Source organism: Brassica rapa, chromosome A03 (genome assembly GCF_000309985.2).
Source record: "Brassica rapa cultivar Chiifu-401-42 chromosome A03, CAAS_Brap_v3.01, whole genome shotgun sequence".
NCBI classification, from domain to species: domain Eukaryota; kingdom Viridiplantae; phylum Streptophyta; class Magnoliopsida; order Brassicales; family Brassicaceae; genus Brassica; species Brassica rapa.
Window position 1 is genome coordinate 2,555,045 of NC_024797.2, and position 18,124 is coordinate 2,573,168.

General features: G+C 39.4%; 4 protein-coding genes across 6 annotated transcripts; 2 read left to right on the forward strand and 2 right to left on the reverse strand.

Annotated features, from left to right (window-relative positions):
- Window positions 1-16: 16 nt before the first annotated feature.
- On the forward strand, window positions 17-1,242 carry LOC103856024 (eukaryotic translation initiation factor 6-2). The gene has a single exon (XM_009133104.3). The coding sequence runs from the start codon at window positions 58-60 to the stop codon at window positions 1,240-1,242; it is 1,185 nt and encodes a 394-aa protein (XP_009131352.1). The 5' UTR covers window positions 17-57.
- A 1,000-nt stretch (window positions 1,243-2,242) lies between these two features.
- Window positions 2,243-7,842, reverse strand: LOC103856025 (magnesium-chelatase subunit ChlH, chloroplastic). Its single transcript, XM_009133105.3, has 5 exons — window positions 6,309-7,842; window positions 6,016-6,098; window positions 4,132-5,934; window positions 3,179-3,655; window positions 2,243-2,811 (listed from the first exon to the last, which is right to left on the reverse strand). The coding sequence occupies exons 1-5, from the start codon at window positions 7,714-7,716 to the stop codon at window positions 2,434-2,436; spliced, it is 4,149 nt and encodes a 1,382-aa protein (XP_009131353.1). The 5' UTR covers window positions 7,717-7,842; the 3' UTR covers window positions 2,243-2,433.
- Window positions 7,843-9,498: 1,656 nt separating this feature from the next.
- Window positions 9,499-11,986, forward strand: LOC103856026. 3 transcript variants are annotated; one of them, XM_033286574.1, is made up of 5 exons: window positions 9,499-9,913; window positions 10,144-11,210; window positions 11,280-11,348; window positions 11,426-11,624; window positions 11,721-11,986. In XM_033286574.1, the coding sequence occupies exons 1-5, from the start codon at window positions 9,778-9,780 to the stop codon at window positions 11,792-11,794; spliced, it is 1,545 nt and encodes a 514-aa protein (XP_033142465.1). In that variant the 5' UTR covers window positions 9,499-9,777; the 3' UTR covers window positions 11,795-11,986. The 3 variants fall into 3 exon arrangements, with proteins under 3 accessions (XP_033142465.1, XP_033142466.1, XP_009131354.1); XM_033286575.1 differs by having other exon boundaries at window positions 9,499-9,862; window positions 10,146-11,210; XM_009133106.3 differs by having other exon boundaries at window positions 9,509-9,916; window positions 10,146-11,210.
- Window positions 11,987-12,562: 576 nt separating this feature from the next.
- On the reverse strand, window positions 12,563-16,700 carry LOC103856027 (polyamine oxidase 1). The gene is made up of 9 exons (XM_009133107.3): window positions 16,344-16,700; window positions 16,009-16,258; window positions 15,773-15,895; window positions 15,621-15,682; window positions 14,692-14,846; window positions 14,166-14,309; window positions 13,623-13,772; window positions 13,083-13,337; window positions 12,563-13,001 (listed from the first exon to the last, which is right to left on the reverse strand). Exons 1-9 carry the CDS (start codon window positions 16,384-16,386, stop codon window positions 12,768-12,770), a joined length of 1,416 nt encoding a protein of 471 aa, XP_009131355.1. The 5' UTR covers window positions 16,387-16,700; the 3' UTR covers window positions 12,563-12,767.
- Between the last annotated feature and the right edge of the window lie 1,424 nt (window positions 16,701-18,124).

The following is an 18,124-nucleotide window of genomic DNA, read 5'->3' on the forward strand; positions in this document are numbered from 1 at the left end:
CTCTCTCTCTCGATACATCCCTCTCCCAAGTTTAGGTCAGCAAAGTTGCCCACCTCCATGGCCACCCGTCTTCAGTTTGAGAACAGCTGCGAAGTTGGCCTCTTTTCAAAACTCACTAATGCCTATTGCTTAGTTGCTGTTGGAGCCTCTGAGAACTTCTATAGTGCCTTTGAGTCAGAGTTAGCTGATGATATCCCTATCGTTAAAACCTCTATTGGAGAAACACGGATCATTGGGCGCCTATGCGTTGGAAACAGGAACGGGCTTCTTGTGCCTCATACAACTACTTACCAAGAGCTTCAACACTTGAGGAACAGTCTACCTGATCAAGTTGTGGTCCAGAGAATCGAGGCGCCTCTGCCTGCTCTTGGAGACTGCATCGTCTGCAACGACCATGTTGCTCTTGCTCACATCGATCTCGACGAGGAGACTGAGGAAATAATATCGGACGTTCTCGGTGTCGAAGTTTTCCGTCAGACGATTGCAGGCAACATTCTTGTAGGCTGTTACTGTGCCTTGTCCAACAGAGGTGGCATCGTCCATGCTTACATCTCGGAGGAAGAGTTGGACGAGCTCTCGGCGCTGCTTCGAGTCCCGCTCGTTGCGGGGACTGTGAACCGTGGTAGTGAAGTTATAGCTGCGGGAATGACCGTCAATGACTGGACTGCTTTCTGTGGCTCAGACACAACTGAAACGGAGCTCTCTGTAATAGACAGTGTCTTCGAGCTAAGTGAATCTTGTGATATAAACAAGATCTCTACATCGGAATGGGATTTGCTTGTGACCAAGTCAGAAGTCCCGGTGTTGGTTATGTTCATACAAGATTGGCGCCCCTCATGTCGATACGTGAGGCATGTAATGGACGAATTCAACTCGAAATACACTGGTCGGTTCAAATTCTACACACTCAACGTTCGTCAAGAGAGAGGCATCGTAATACGCTACGACATATTCAATGTCCCGGCTAGTATTGTCTTCAAAGGCGGAGACGAGATGGCTAGAGTAAATGGATTCCATCTTTATGAATTAGAAAGACTAGTGAAGCAGTACGATGACTTGGTCTATGCATCCAAGCTTAAGGATAACTTAGCAAAAGAAAATAATTTGCTAATCAAGACAACAAATCACCATAAAATCAAAGGAGAACTGATAAATTTATTTGCATATGTAGGCATGTGTGTTTTGGTATTCAGCTCTGTTCTTTACTTTTCTTTTCTTTTTGTTCTTGGATACTTTGAGTAACCGAAGTAAATTTAGATGAGTTTTCTTTTCTGGTTTTGTTTATTTGTGATTTGTTTTGGTAAGTTATCTATACTATTTTTTTGCTAAGTAAATTTTCACAATCGATGATATATATAATTAATTATATAATAAAAAACAAAATTTTTATTAATATCGCTTCAACAATATCCCCAAATTCCCTCACCAAAAAAAAACACTAGCAGTTAACACTCTACCGTAAACATTCATGCAGGGCCGTTCCAAACCATTCCAGCCAGAATATAAAGTTTTACTTGGGGGAGTATGAGGCTGCAGTTTCAGTTTTTATTTATTTATAAAAGAGCCAGTCACAGCCTTGGTCTTGCATGCCTAAATAGTTTAAAAATGGATTTAGTACCTGGTGAAGTAGGCATGCAATTCTTCTTTAGAGACTGGGTATCCTCCAGAAAATGTGAGGAAAATAGCCCTATCATCTGTATTTACTTGCTCACCCTCAACCTTGTTTGTTCCTGTTACATGATTAGTTGTTTCTTGCTGACCACTTAAGAACTGATTAGTACTTGATTCAGCGTCCTCTCGTGATGAATCTTGCGGTTGAAGATGATGAGGAATCCATTACTTATTTTTCACAAATGCAGATGCCAGTTTTTTTTTTTTTAATTAGCAAGCAGATAACTATATATAAGCCTACTGGGTGGTAACTGGTAAGAGATTATAAAAGGAACCCTGTGAAATGGTGAACATGTATCTTGACAAAGCTCAATTTCTTTAGTAAGAGTCACCATATTCATGAACCAAATATCTATTTTTATTTTATTCTATAAATGTTCTCTCGTTTCCTTGTTTGTTTAGTTTCTCATGTGGAACAAAGAACTATTCCTTCTTTCATGTCATTATACTACTCTATCCGATTGATAATCTTCATCTAATCATCCTTCCAAGTTAATCAAGATTCGGGCATACATACAAGGTGATAGTGGACGAAAAAATGGATCAAGAAGACTAAAGCTGTTGCTCCAAATGAGAAAAAAACATCATATACAGCCTCTTAGGCTTAGAATAAAAAAACTCCACAACATTCATATAAAGTCAGAAAATGTCAGCAAAAACATTCTCTTATTCACATAGAGATGATGTCATTGTTTGAAAAATAAAAACATCAATGCAGTTTGTTTCCATTTACTTAAAAGAAATAGTCTTCACATTGTTTATCTATCGATCGATCCCTTCAATCTTGTCTTCAACCTGGGAGTACAAGTCCTTGAGCTTCTCGATGTTATCCTCTGAAGTTTCCCAGTAGCCACGACCATTGGCTTCCAAGAAAGTCTGGATCATCTTCCTGAAGGAGTTTGGATTAGTGTTCATGAGACGGTTAAGCATCTCCTCGTCTTTGATGAAAGTTGTGTTGGCCTCTTCGTAGACCCAGTTGTCTACTTGACCTGACGTTGCACTCCATCCCACAGTGTTGGTCAGTCTCTTCTCTATCTCGCGAACTCCTTCGTATCCACTTGACATCATCCCTTCGTACCACTTTGGGTTCAGCAGCTTGGTTCTTGCATCCAGCCTCACTGTCTCAGATAGTGACCTCACCTGACAATATCAACATAGCATAAGCAAATGTGTTCTGTTTTATAGTGTTCAAGTCCTTAACATTGTTACAAAAAAAAGTCCTTAACAGTTAGTTTGCGGATTCAAAATTTTGGTTAGTTCGGTTCGAAATTTGGTAACAATTTCTTCTTTTTTTTTCTTGAAAAACCGAATTAACTGTTTACCAAACCGAAAACCCAAGTTTTTTTATAAACTTGCCGAATTGAACCAAAATCATTACCTAACTAAGCAAAATTTAGGTTCGGTTCAGTTATAAACAGCAGGCCTAACTTAAAGTCCAGTTATTGCATCCAACCATAGACATAAGACATTGCATGAAGAAAAGAGAGGAGAGAGAAGTTTCACTAACCTGTGCGTTTGCGGTTGTTGTATCAGCAATGTAAGCGCTAGGCTTCTTCTTGTCTTTCCTCAAACTCTGAACCAGGTTCGTCGGGTCAGAGTCAAAGTAGTGGCTGACGTCAGTCAACGAAATCTCGGAAGAATCCAGGTTCTGGAACGTGACTTCTGCAGTCATAAGAGCCATCTCAAAGACCTGCTTCTTCTCAGCCATCCCTGCTCCAGGAGCATCACTGTCAAACGCAAACGATTTGCGGCTCAAGTACATGTCCTGAAGCTGTTTCTCATCGTTCCATGAAGAGTTCTCAACAGCGAGACTGATGTTTGACGAGTATGACCCTGACGCGTTTGAGAAAACTCTTGTAGCTGCCTCTCTGATATCGACGCCAAGCGTTGCTGCTTGTTCCATGGCATGTTTCCTCACATAGTTCATCTCAACTGGCTCATCTAGCTCAGCCACCATCTTGATTGCTCGGTCAAGAAGATTCATCTGCAAGAAAGAAGAAGCACCATGAGACACTAAACGACAAGAAACTAAAATGAATGCTTTAATCCAATATTCAAAAAATCTAACAATAAGCTTCATCTACTAGGTGGATTATTAGGAGCATAGGTGAGGCTCTTAAAAATTAACAAATTATTGACTAATTTTTTTATATATTTTACATTTATATGAAATATTTTAGTTTTTGAGTTTAGTTATAACATTATTTTGATTAATTATAAAATATATATACATAAAAAGAATAAACAAGACAAATTTGCAGATTTATACAAAAATTATTAGTTAATTTAATAGATTCCACTTTAGATTAATTTAGAAAAATTTAGATAGATTTAAACTAATTTAAAATGATTTAAACCGATTTGAACAGTATAAATCGGACATTAAAAAATCGTTTTAAACTAATTAAGAAAATTGTTTTGACTAAACCTATTTTTAGAACATTGCTTAAATCTAGTTACCTGATTGATAAAGAGATCACGGAAGACTCCTGAGCAGTTAACAACGACATCAATCCTCGGCCTTCCAAGCTCCTCTAAGCTCACAGGCTCAACCCGGTTCACTCTCCCAAGACCATCAGCAACCGGTCTAGCCCCAATCATCCAAAGAACCTGTCCAAGAGACTCCCCATACGTCTTGATATTATCAGTTCCCCATAGCACAAGCGCGATCGTCTCCGGATACTTCCCTTCGTTCTCTAACCTCTGCCTCTCCACCAGCCTGTCCACCACAATCTTGGCGCTCGCCATCGCCGCCGTCGTGGGAATAGCCTGAGGGTCCAACGCGTGAATGTTTTTACCGGTTGGCAACACCTTGGGGTTTCTAATAGGATCGCCACCTGGACCTGGCTCAACGTACTTCCCTTCCAAGGCTTGCATCAAGCTCCCGAGCTCGTTGTCCATCACCACCAGCTTCAGGCACTCTCCGAGGAAGGCAAACACTGTCCTGAGCTTATCTCTGTTGGCACGGTAGAATTTCGTGTTGGACAAGTACTCAACCCAGGGCTCGTTGATTCCAAACCCTAGAATCGAGGTAAGCTTGTCAGACACGTTAACAACCTGTCCTTTGTCGTTTGTAGTCTTCTCAACAAAGGCTGAGACCGCGCCACGCGAGGCGTCAGTTATCTGTTTGAGAAGCTCAACGTCGCTCAAGATCCCCTTGTCGCTTCCTCTGTACACATCTTCAATCTGCCTTCCAACACACTCAGCTAATATAGAAGGAAGAGATGAGATCTCCTCCTCTGCTCGGTCCAACGCAGCGATGTTGACGAGAGTAGCAACAGCTTCCATTGCGGACGGAGGCTCTCCAATGACGTGGAGCCCGCACGGGAGGAGCCTAGACTCAATCTCCATGATCTTGGAGTAGACTTTACCAACCACGAGGTCTCTCTCTTTAACCGAAAGATCTGTTCCTTCGTCAGGAAGATCCACGTCTTTGTCAAGATTACACTGCTTAGCAGTGCTGATGATGGAGCTCACAATCTGTGGACCTCTTCCAGTGTCCTTGAGAGACTGGTACGATGAGATAAGCTCGCTCAGCTGCTTCAGACCTTTGTAGAGACCAGCGTTCTCAGCTGGTGGAGTCAGGTAACTGATTGTATTAGCATAACTTCTTCTCTTTGCGATGGTTGCTTCTGAAGGGTTGTTAGCTGCATAGTAGTAAACATTGGGAATGTTCCCAATGAGACTGTCCGGGAAACAAGCATCACTCATCCCCACTTGCTTCCCTGGCATAAACTCAAGCGAGCCGTGTGTGCCAAAATGAAGAACAGCATCAGCTTTGAAGATCTTCTCCACGTAAGAGTAGTACGCTGCAAAGCCGTGATGAGGGCTCGCGGATTTGGAGAAGAGGAGCCTCATGGGATCACCTTCGTACCCAAACGTCGGCTGCACGCCGATGAAAACGTTACCGTACGTTTTGCCAAAGACAAGGAGATTCTCTCCGTCTGAGTTAAGGTTCCCTGGAGGCTTCCCCCAGTTTTCTTCCAAGGCGGCTGCGTAAGGAGTGAGGCTCTGGTACTCGCGGACTCCCATTTTGTAAGCAACGTTCAGGTTAGGACTGCTGAACTGAGCCTCCTTGTCGTGGAGGATCTCTTCGATGAGAGTCTCTGCTGTCTCGGGTAGCCCCTCCACGTTGTAACCGTCTCTCTTGAGGTCTTTTAGGACCGAGTAGATGGACGCAAACACGTTGAGGTACGCTGCGGTTCCTACGTTTCCTTTGTCTGGTGGGAAACTGAAAACAGTGATAGCCACTCTCTTTTCTGCCTGCAATGAATGAGTCATATTTATACTCATTACAACATTCATTGATAAAGTCACAAAGGATGAGTGTTAATGATTGATTACCTTAGTTTTTCTTTTGAGCTCTCCCCATCTAATAGCCCTGATGCAGAGTTGTTCCACTCTCTTGTGAAGAGCATGTGACTTCCCTGCAGCAAATGGTGACAAACTTCTTCAGTAAAAAAAAAAAACACATTTCTACACTTGTAATGACTCTATACATCAGTAAAAAGAAACATATTCGTTTTCCTAAGAGATAGTAACTTATATCATTCACATAATCAATATACAAACCATAACACCTCAATCATGCAGTTAAATTGCTTTCTTCGAATTAGTTAATTAGCGTTTGTGCATACCTGTTCTAGGGTCACGACCAGCGAAAACGATTGGTTCCATTCCTCCATCAAGCTCAGGGAGAGCAACCTGGAGAGCCACCTGAATAGGATGCAGACCAAGCGTGCTGTTAAGCCACTCCTCCGTCGTCTGAAACACCAGCGGCACTCCCACAAGATAAGGAACATCAAGCGTCTTCAACGCCTCAATAGCCCTCGGATGATCCTGCCTCGCCGGTCCACCAACCAACGCAAACCCGGTTAAAGATACAGCAGAGTTTATAATAGGCTGCTTCGTAACCGGATCAACAAAATATCTCTCGACCGGACCGGAAAAGTCCAACCCTCCAGCGAAGATAGGAATGACCTTAGCGCCTCTAGCCTCAAGCTCCATGATCACAGCCACGTAGTGACTATCGTCGCCCGTCACAATGTGACTCCTCTGAAGGACTAGACCAATAACCGTCGCGTCTTTCCTCTTGAGAGAAGCGTTGGTGTCTCTCCTAGTATCGTACCAGTTCAGATACTCCTTGACATCATCGTACATGGTCGGAGCAAGTGGATGCCAGATTCCAGTATCCAAAAACAAAACCGGATCCGAGTACTCGATCTTGACACCTTTCAACGCCGGGATGTAAGATCCGGAGATCATCTTAACAAAGTTCTGGAGATTATCTGGAGAACCACCAAGCCAAAACTGTAGACTCAAGATGTAGAGACGAGCGTCTTGAGCCTTGTCGCTAGGTAAGTACTTCAAAACCTTAGGTAAGGTTCTTACAAGCTTCAACATACTGTCGGCGAAGCCCGCCGAGCCCGCTCCCTTCTTCCTCTTGAAGAGCTGGAAGAAGGGAGACTTGGACTGGCCGAGCTGAGACATGCTGAACGATCCGAGCTTGTTCAGTCTCATCACCTCGGGCATCGAAGGGAAGACGAGGACAGCGTCCATCCTGTCTCTCTCCTTCTCGACTGCCTCTTTGACTTTGAGCGCGAGCTCCTCGACGAAGATGAGAGACCCGATGAAGATGTTGGCGTCTTCCAGGTCTTTGCAGAAGCTCTTGTAAGTGTTCTTGTCGCGGAGCTCTTCGACTAAGTATCCGACGACTTCGTAGGACGCGAATCTTGAAGTCTTGTTGAGTTGCTGCACGGCTTCGGAGAGTGAGGACTGGTACTGCGCCTCGAGGACGACGTAGACGATCTTCACGGTGGGGACGTTGTCTCTCTTGACGGGGACTATACGGCGGACCTCGGGGTTTGTCTGCGTGAAGAGGCCGTTGCCGGAGACAGCGGACTTCACTTTGAATAAAGAGTTGGTTGGTTTGGAGAAAGACTTTCTCCTGAGGAATGAGTGTTTGGAGGTAGTGTTGGAGAGGGAAGAGAGATGCTCTGCTTTGGAAGTAGATAGAGTGAAGGGTGAATACATAAGTGAAGCCATTGTCTGGCAGATAGATGGGAGAAGAGATTGAGAACTGATCTCGTTGTTGTTGTTGTTTGTCGTTTGATCTTCTGCTTCTGTGGGGAAGAAGAAGGGAGAACTAAAAGAAGCGTTGGTTTCGAAGGTAAGTGGTGGGAAGGAAGAACACGTGGACGAATGAGTACGTACGAGTTGTGAGGTTGAGTTTTGTTCGATCTTTATCCGCTTAGGACAATGCGATGGAGTTTACTGGCTTCTCATTGGTTCATTGGATTCTATTCATATTTTTTATTGGCTTGGGCGCGTGGATATTGAGTGTGTAAGTATTATTTTACTATTTTTTGTAGTTGTCTTGAGATTTTATTTCGGTTTCAGCCATGTAAAAGATTATTTGGCCTTATCCTAGCCCATTTAAGTGCTCTGTTGCAAACAAGGACTGGACCGGTCGGTTTGCATTTGCTATCACCCGGTACTCTGAAATGTGTCCCACTGAAGATCTTAGTGCTGCGCAAATAAACCGGATCTAAAAATCTGAATCGAACCTAACTCGATAAAATTAATTCAAACTGATCTGAACCCAACATAAATAGAATGAATCTTGTTTTATGATACTTCGGGTTATGGGTTTTAGCCGAACTAAATTCGAACCCAAATAAATATTCGAAAAAATCCAAAAATCCAAAATACAGAAAAGAAAAACTTGTACCAAAAAGATCTCAATCTCTAATATGTATTCAAAATTCACTAAAATATTATTGAGTACCTAAAATAGTCATCTATTACATGAATAATTAACTTAATAATCTAATATATTTTTTATTGTTTGGTCAAATATTAGTTTTTCATGCTTTGACAATTGCATAGTTTAAACAATGTTAGTGTTTTTTAAGTTTAAATAGTGTTTTTTATGGTTACAGAGTTACTAGTTATTAACTTTAATTTGTTTACGTTTTATTATGTATGATTTTCGTTCATACAAAACTTCGGTTTGTCATGCATCATCATTTGTCTGTATAGTCCAAATACGAATCTCGTATTGTTGAAAGAAGAGTCTTTCAAAATTATTTTTGAAGGACAACAATATGGTTTGAGTAAGCTAAGACACAAATATTGGAAATATTGAGTTTAATCAAAGATAAATTAATAAATTTAGACAAAAAAAAAAAGAATTGATAACCTGATTAATATCTGAAACCGAATTATTTTGGATTCAACCGGATCTTACTAAACCCGAACCGACCCCGGTCCAATCTTTTATAATAACAAAATGAGTCTGGAATTCATAAACCCAAAATCCGAATAAAACTGAACCAAAACCCGATTGAAACCTGGATCTCCCGGTACATTTTATTTGGTCACGAATTATAAAGAACAAGAAGGCCATACTGGTGCAGAGCATTATGACTTCCCTCCTCCATATTATAAAACGAATTCAGCCGAGTCTTGTGGCCCATATTATAAAACGAATTGGGCCTAATAAGAAGAAAAAAAGAAATATGGGCCACATTCGTTTTATAATATGGAAAGCCCAGAATCCCATACTTCTTTGCTTTGCTTATAGAAATATTGTCTTAGGCAAACTAGCATTTTGTATTGACATTGTTGCAGTTCTGGTGAGCAGCGTAAAAGCTGGTTATGAGCCACTTGTAATCTGATTGATGTTTTTGGAAAAGACTCCATATCCCATCTGTACTACTTCCCATCTTTGATCATTATGTTACATGAAAATTGTACAACTTGTAAATAGACCACTAACAAAATAAGGATGGATGTTAAGTTAAAATGGTAAAAATCACTTTATCCTAAATGTCCTTGCGACAACCCTATGGAGAAAGAAATGAGATACTGTGTGGGGCCAGTATCATAATTGATAAGTTGACCCAATCTATCAGATATTTTCAAATATATCATCATCATGTTAATTTTTCTTCTTCTAAAATAGTCACACTCACACCAAATGATTCCTACCAAACAAGAAAAAAGAACAATCGTCAAGTAATCTGACAAGGGGCATTACTTGTAATTGTAACTCTCTACATACTCGTAACGACCGGACGATTCAAGTCCCTTTTAGAGTCTTTGATGATCCTCTCTCTCTTGTGTTCACTCTTCCCCTCAGCCTTTGGATTCTCCTCGCGACTTCTCTCTTTTGGATTCGCCGTTGGAGGTACTGGAGACTTTAAGCACAGCTCTGCCATTTCATTTCTAGTGTTGCAAAAAGGTAAAGACTCGAGATCGTCTCGTGGTTCGTGGTTTTAGGGTTCAAAGTTCCTAATTTTACTGTTCATTTCAACCAAAGTTATCGATGACGTCATGCTCACGCTCCTATATGCAGTTTATAGAAACCTATAGTTTTTTTATTTCTACTCCTCTTCTTATTGGTTATAAGACTATTTCATTGCGAGTGAGTGTGTGGTTGTTGATTATTTCTCTTGCTGGTTTGTTGACAGAGGATGAGTACAGATCTTGATAGAGAAGAAGATGATGTTGAGGAGAATCCTTCTTCCGTCTCTTCGAGAATGGAGCTAAAACGGATTCATCAGTGGCTGACACAAGAAGACTCCTCCGGTTCAGAACTATTCAGTAATAAGAGACAAGTGGTTGAGACTGATAGTGGTTCCCGGACGAGTTTCTTAACTCCTTCTCTTATGTCTGCTTGGGACAGCTCACTTGTGCCTAATTGCTTATTCCATCCTGCTAATTTGCAGCATTCATCAGATCTCCTCGGTAGAAATTTCTCTCCTATAGACCAGGATGTGCTTCATGGTTGCTCATTTAATCTTGACACCATTAGAAAGGTTAATTTCAATCAAGTGTGTGAATCTCGAAACATGCCCCAATCCATGGTTCAGTTTTATGGTGAGGGAGTTTCAAGATCATTTGAAACAGGTCCGCTCTCCTTTGGTCAAACCTGCAGTAGTATTGACAGGAGCTTCACCTTGCCAGGGCCAAACTTGAGTTATGATAAAGGAGATGAAAATGTCTTCTCAAATGGAGTAGAAAGCTTTGCTTTGTTGGGTCAGTCTCTTCGAAAGGCTGATTATAACATATTCTCTTATGACAAGGGACATGAGAACGTCATGTCTCTTCTCCCTTGCGACAAAGCATCTGAAAACCTTTTCATGATCGAACCACCCTACCACAAAGATAATGCCAATGTTGTGTTCTCACAAGGCTGTGAGATGGCATTTATGGTTCCTAGCCAAGAAAAAGCAGACCAGAACAGTGATCAAACTAGTCGAGAGGCTAGAAGACGGACAATGGTGTCTTCAGTTCCTGTTATTACCAGTTTTGAGAACTTCAGCCATTCTCCAGCAGAGGACAACATGTCTTTTCAGTATCCTCCTTACGCCAATAGCTCTAGAGTTGATACATTGCTCGCCCCCAAAAGTAAAGATTCAAAGACAGCTAAGAAGGGTTCCTCCACAAACACATTCCCTTCAAATGTTAAGTCCTTGTTGTCAACAGGAATGTTTGATGGGGTTACTGTCAAGTACTACTCCTGGTCACGTGAGGTCAGTCTCTTCTTTTAACCTGGAATCAACCTTTCACCTTTACCATGTGCTAACAACGTAACTTGGCAGAAAAATCTCAAAGGAGTTATAAAGGGGACTGGGTATCTATGTGGTTGCAGCAACTGTAACCTTAATAAAGTAAGCAACGTGATACCACCAACACTCTTGGAGTCATTTACTGGCATGTCTATCTAATACAAAATCTAATGCAACAGGTTCTTAATGCGTATGAGTTCGAGCAGCATGCTAATTGCAAGACAAAACACCCAAACAATCACATTTACTTTGAGAACGGAAAGACCATTTATGGCGTTGTTCAAGAGCTGAAGAATACGCCTCAGGAGAAGCTGTTCGATGCTATTCAAAACGTAACGGGATCTGATATCAACCGTAAAAATTTCAACACATGGAAAGGTATAATATATATAGCTAACATAAAGACATTCTAAATTAGATATTTACTAGCAGCTGAAAAGTTTGTTTTTTCTACTTTTATTGTCTGTTTTACAGCATCGTATCAAGTCGCTAGCCTTGAGCTTCAGCGTATCTATGGGAAGGATGCTGTAGTCACTTTGGCATCTTGAGAAGGAGGAGTTGTGAACTGAGAGGGGTTTTATGTTGTAAGTGTAATCAGTTCTTGTTCTCTGTAACTATAATGTCTTGTCTGGTGAGTTTAGTTTCTCTTTGAAGTATTTAAACTTCTGCAAGCACTCCAATATTTTTTAAGATGCAGATAGCTTCTTTGAGACTTTATGCACACCGCATTGCTTGCTCTAGTTCTGGTGGACTATACTATTAATACTACTATTAAAATTGTTCTGCAATATATAGAGATATTGCAACAAAATCAGCATCTCAGATAGACTCATGAGACTGAGTTGCTGCCTTTGGGCTCGTTAACTGGTCACTGTTGGGTGATATGTTGTTCTTATCAGTCATTGGAACAGATCTGTTCTATTTTTACCACAGTCTCTGGACACAGATTTTGGTTGAAGCTTGCCCTTCTTGTCTTTGCTTTTACGGTTTTACCTCATAGTACCAAATATTTTCCAATGACTAGACAACTGATCCAAAACTCTGCAAATTTAGGAAGCCCATTTAGTGAAAATCAACTATTTAAAGCGTAGTTAAGCCCAAACATTCTTACAGATTAGATTATTCATAAGTCATAACCAAATCACATTAAGCAGTAAAATTCACAATAATCGAATAATGAGATATTGATAACAGAATTGTTATATTTTTGTGATCAACGTACGTCAGCAAACAAATTCTGGAGTAGGTTTTACTTGAAGCTAGTACTAACGCTGAGAGACATTTGATTTCAATAAAATGCTGAAAAGCTTATGAGATAAGAAAACACTTGAGATAAATAAAATGGCAAAAAGAATGGATAACAATGTCACACAAATGGTATCAAAGTTTATCAGAGGTTTATCCGGTTAAGGCAAGAGGAAACACCTTGGCTGTTTCAAGGCATCTGTTACGTTAAGTACTTCACATGAGTTGCTCAAAAGTAGATCAAAAAGAATTATAATAAAAAAAAGGGCTAGGTGTCTAGCTTCTCCCTGATATTAAATTGACATTAGAGTACATTTGAGGATTAGAGCGCTGGTCTGTTTGTGTTAAAGACTCGGTGAAGGCGAGTAAAGGTTGTAACAACAAACTCTGCTTCATCTCTTCCAATAAAGTCTTGCTTGTGTCCATACCCGCAAGGTATCCTCCATGCACATATCCACTGAACTTTTCACTTGTGTGTTCTCCTGTGAAGAAAATCCTTCCAAATGGAGCCTGAATCACAAAACCAAATCATAAATTCCCACACGTGTGTGTGTATGTGCTAAAAGACAACAAAAGATGGTGTTATTATACCTTGACATTTCGTTGAAGCTGGTTATCAGATATCATAGGGTAATTGCTGTAGCTACCGCGCTGAAACCGGTTGTTCCACCATCTAGGGACAAGAATATCAGTTGCGTAAGGAATAGTGGGACCAAACATGTCCCTGAGAACACTCATTGCCTCTTTCAGTGTCTCCTCGTCGGATTGGGACTCCACGCGCTTTGACTGCTCGTTGGTCAACGTCACGACCAGAATGTTAGACCCCGGGTACGCATTTTCCATGTGCTGATTAACAAGAAAGCAACAGTTAGATTTACAGACTGCAACCTGGAGAGTAGAGAGCAAGCAACTTGTAATAATAATATAACAAGCTACATGGACCATGCAGCTGGTTAGACACTCGAGATAATTAAAGCAATGATGATAATAAACAAAGGGACCCCCCAGGTGATTAATTCTAAGATTAGTAGAGAGTGCGTGTGCCACGTTTCTCACGTATGTGGACTGAATAAAAAGATGCATTGAGATTAACAAACTAATAATATTTAAAAATTTTTTAAGGTAATCAACCTGCCAAAAGGTGAAGTAGCCGCGTTGTTCGTGCGCATAGATGAAAAACTCTTGGCCAGGACCACATGGCCAGAAACAACGAGGGAATTTGAGGAAGATCTTGGTGTACACCATCACATCACATTTTTGTATAGCTTCTGTTTTCCATTTCTGTCACCAATAATAGTACTGGTTAGTAAGATCACTTGAATAAAGATAAAAAAAAATTCTGACTTCTGAGACAAAGTTCAACATGCATGTTTGTTAATTGTTTATGTTATCTTAAAGGCCTCTCTCTTGAATTATGTGGATCAACCATGCAAAACCAACCCGTTGTATTTGATGTATGGTTTTGATAAAAATAAAAAAAAATGAATTCTGACTTTCTTTACCTAATGGCTAACGCAATATTATATTTCCTAGGTTCATGTACATTGAATGATTAAAAAACCTCCCCCTTTTTGTGTTATCTTTAGCGTTAAATAAGCATAAAAGATAAGACAAATAAGTAAGTAGTTGATTATAAACTAGTAAGAATAGGAGAAGAGGAGAAAGTAAGCTAACCGGTAAAGGAGGCTGGAATGAGATAAGATTGGATTGGAGAACACCAATACTAGCAGACACGATCACATAATTGGCCTCGTATTCGGAACCATCCTCTGTTTTCACCACAACACCATTCCTCGACTGTTGCACCTCCCTAACCACCTGCCATTAATTCACCACTAATACTATAAGATTACTAATACTACTACCATAGCAATAGGTTCCAAAAACTAAGCCAGCTGGTTTCTGAGAGGCAATAAATAAAAACATGACCCCACACAACTTAAATACAATTTCACTACAAAACAAAGGCTGAGACTGAAGAGAAACCTAGCAGCTGTGGTTAGTTGTCAAACTTAGCAGGAAAATGCAAATCAACAACAGCTAAAAGGCAAAAAGGAGCTTTTCCAAAATAACGTCATAATATACTCCTTTTAACTCAAGTAAAAGAGGTCCATCAAACCCTCATCATTAACAACAGTCAAAAGATAGTTTTGGTGCACAGGTGTTGAAGAAGAAATAGTTTAAAAAAAATCTACAGTACCTTGTTTAGTTTGAGGCGGTTGTCCAAAATGTTACCATCTGAGGTATAGAGAAAGCCCTCGGCCATTTTATAAAGCAAAGATTCGTAACCTCTTTCATCAGCAACCAAATATTCCCTTTCACCGAAGTCCACGTAAGTCGATATTGGCTCAACCTCTGAACAACACCGTAACAAATACAATGTTAAGAAATTGCTAGATGGTAATTATGCGTTTTATTGATTAGGCAGGCGTTTATACCAATTTTTGGAAGAGAAAAAGACTAGAATAGCACCAAACCAAGTTTATGTTCCCAAAGTAGCACTCAAGGCTCAAAGTCACAAAAATAGATTTCATTAAAGAGGTAAATATACACTTATACCCCTTGGGTTAATTAATCCAAACCCTTAGGGTTTAGAGTTAAAGGGGGTGGGGTTTTGGAATTAGAGTTTAAAATTTTATAAAAAATAAATACTAAAATAAAAAATAAAAATTTTTAAAACAGTTTCAAAAATTATTTTTAAACTATAAAAAGAAAATTTGAAAAAAAATAAAAAAAAATTTTTTTAAAAAAAAATTATAAAAATTTCGAATCTGAAAACATATAATCTGAAACTATAAAAAAATTTCTTTTTTTTATTTTATTTATTTATTTTTTTTTTTTATTTTTTTTTGTTTGTTTATTTAATTTTAAACCAAGGGTATTAGAGATATTTTACCCTTTAATGAATGTCATTTTTGTGACTTTCTCCTTCTAGTGCTATTTTTGAGACATAAACTTCAAAATGTGCTATTATTGACAATTGTCCTTTTTGGAATGTCTAGATCGATTTTTTCAAAAATCCGTTAAAAAAATTATTTCCTTTAAATCCAATTTACCGTGTCGCTACTATTAGATGTAATGATGAAAACACTGTTATAAAACAGACAAAATATTAGATGTAATGATTACCTGCCATCTCGAAATCATGCAGGATGAAGTCAATAGCGAGTTCTATAGGCGTCTTTGGTGACCTGAAACCAAACCAAAGCACCACATTAATAATCGCACTATTTCATGAAAAAATATATTTAAAAAAAAAAACAGAGAGGAAGAAGACTCACGAAGGAGCTTCTTCAGCTTCTTGGCCATCACATTCAGCTTCAAGGCTCTTTAGCTTCAGAATCGCAGAGTCAACCGCCTTCTTATACGAGTCAGCAGCGAATCCAGTCGGGAAGATTTCTCCACTGGAGAAAACAGAAACCATCAAAACTGAGTAAGCTCGGGAGTTTAATTAAAAATAAAATAAAATAAAAAGACTCAGGAGGAGGAGGAAGAAGCTAATCAAGATTGAGATAACCTTTGATCGTAGATATTGTAACGAGCATTGGTGTAGTCAGAGAAGCATGTACGTAGGTTAAGACGAGAAGCGAGCTCCCAAACAGGGTTAGACTCTTTACCACCGACGCCTGCAATCCAGCCGGCGCCGAGCTCCACCGACACGTCACCGAAACTCTGCTTTTGTATTCTCCCTCCTATCCGTTCCGTCGCCTCGAGGATCAACACGTCTTCTACTCCCTTCTCGGCCAGCTCCTTCGCCGCGGTTATTCCTGAAAAAAAAACGGTTTAAAAAAAAATTCAAGCTACAGATAACTACAAGAGGATAAGTTTGAATGAGTAAGGGTTGATTCTAACCGGAGATTCCGGCGCCGATGATAATTACGGAGGCGGTCGTCATGGTGAGGTTGAAGGAAGAAGAGGTGTTTTGTTTGTTGAGAGAGGAGAGGAGAGGAGAGGAGAGGAGATAGGTTGTTGTTACGTTTTGTTTTGGCCTCTGTAAGTATTTATAGAGGCAGGAGGAATTATATACTTGGACAACAACTCGAACTCCAAATTAAATAAAGAGTGGAACGCGTGTGTTGGACGCGCTTGAGGACACGGTGTCGAGCTAGTTGCCATGATTGGTAGTATCCTCCCGGGTCGGGTTTAAATGGGCTGCAACCTCAATTGAGTTTTCAGGTGTATCTTATTAGGCCTGCTCTACATATACTAAGGCCCACTACTTAGTGTTATTTTAAAATTTTAAAAAAAAAATTGCCAACAAATCAAAATACATTGGTTATGAAGATTCCAGGCTCCGGCACGTAATCCCATTCCCAACATATTATGCATATTTTAAAAATCAATCACGTTTATGTTGTTGCAAAGAAAAGGGAAAGCTCTAAGAAACACGGTTGTCTAACTCATCAAAGCTTTACTTGCTTGCATTATTTGTGAGAACCAAACTTATTTTTCATGTGTTGTTTGCTATTATGAAGGTTGCCTCTTAACTCAAATCATAAAATACCAATTTAGACGGTAAAATTTTATATAGAACCTTCATAATAGCAAACAACACATGGAATGGTTTTTTTTTTAACAATTGTGTAATGGTTTATGTATAAATATTCTTTTCCCTGTTTTGATGTCTAAGGACTTTAATAAGAGGGGGAACATTATCTTTTTACCATTTGTCTAAGCGAATCTCAGTAAACCCAAAAATATAATCTAAGGACCACGTCTGTTAGTGGAAGTGTTTCTAAGAGCATCCACAATGGTGGCACCCATTGTGGAGTCCATAGGATTATTAAAGTAATAATTTTTTTTTTTTTTTTTTGAATAGTTAAGGACTCTTGTTAAAAATGTGTGTACAATGGTGATCCTTAAGTTAGAATTCTTAGGAAAAAAAAATATTTATTTTAGTGAAATATAAATAAACAAAAAATACATTAATTTAACATAAAATACATTAATTAATACATTAATTAATCCATAACTTAACATAAAAATACAATAAATTTACATTAAAACAATAATTAAACATAAAATACATTAATTAAACATAAAAACAAAAATTTTACATAAATATAGAACAATTGTTAATCTTCATCACCAAATTTATTCCAAATATTTTGGATTAAATCATTCTTCAATCTTTCATGCGTTTGCCTATCACGAAGATCATTCCGAGTGGGAAAGATATTGTTCAGATTTGTTGGCATCTCGGTTTCCACCTCTGAACATCTGGAGGCGTCTCCTTCTTCAAATTCAGATATATCAATACGAGAGTATCCATCCCGTTCATCTTCGACTATCATATTGTGGAGTATGATACAGGCTCTCATAATCTTCCCTATCTTTTCTTTGTTCAATGTTTTAACCGGATTTCTAACAATTGCAAATCGAGATTGCAAAACTCCAAAAGCCCGCTCCACATCTTTTCGGGTTGCTTCTTGAACTTTAGCAAATAACTCATGTTGAGGAGTTTGTGGGAGTGTGATAGATTGGATAAATGTCGACCATTTTGGATATATACCGTCTGTGAGGTAGTATGCCAACTTATACGTGTGTCCGTTGACCATGTACTTTACCCTCGGAGCTCGACCTTGTAAAATGTCATCAAAAACAGGAGATCGATCGAGAACATTAATATCGTT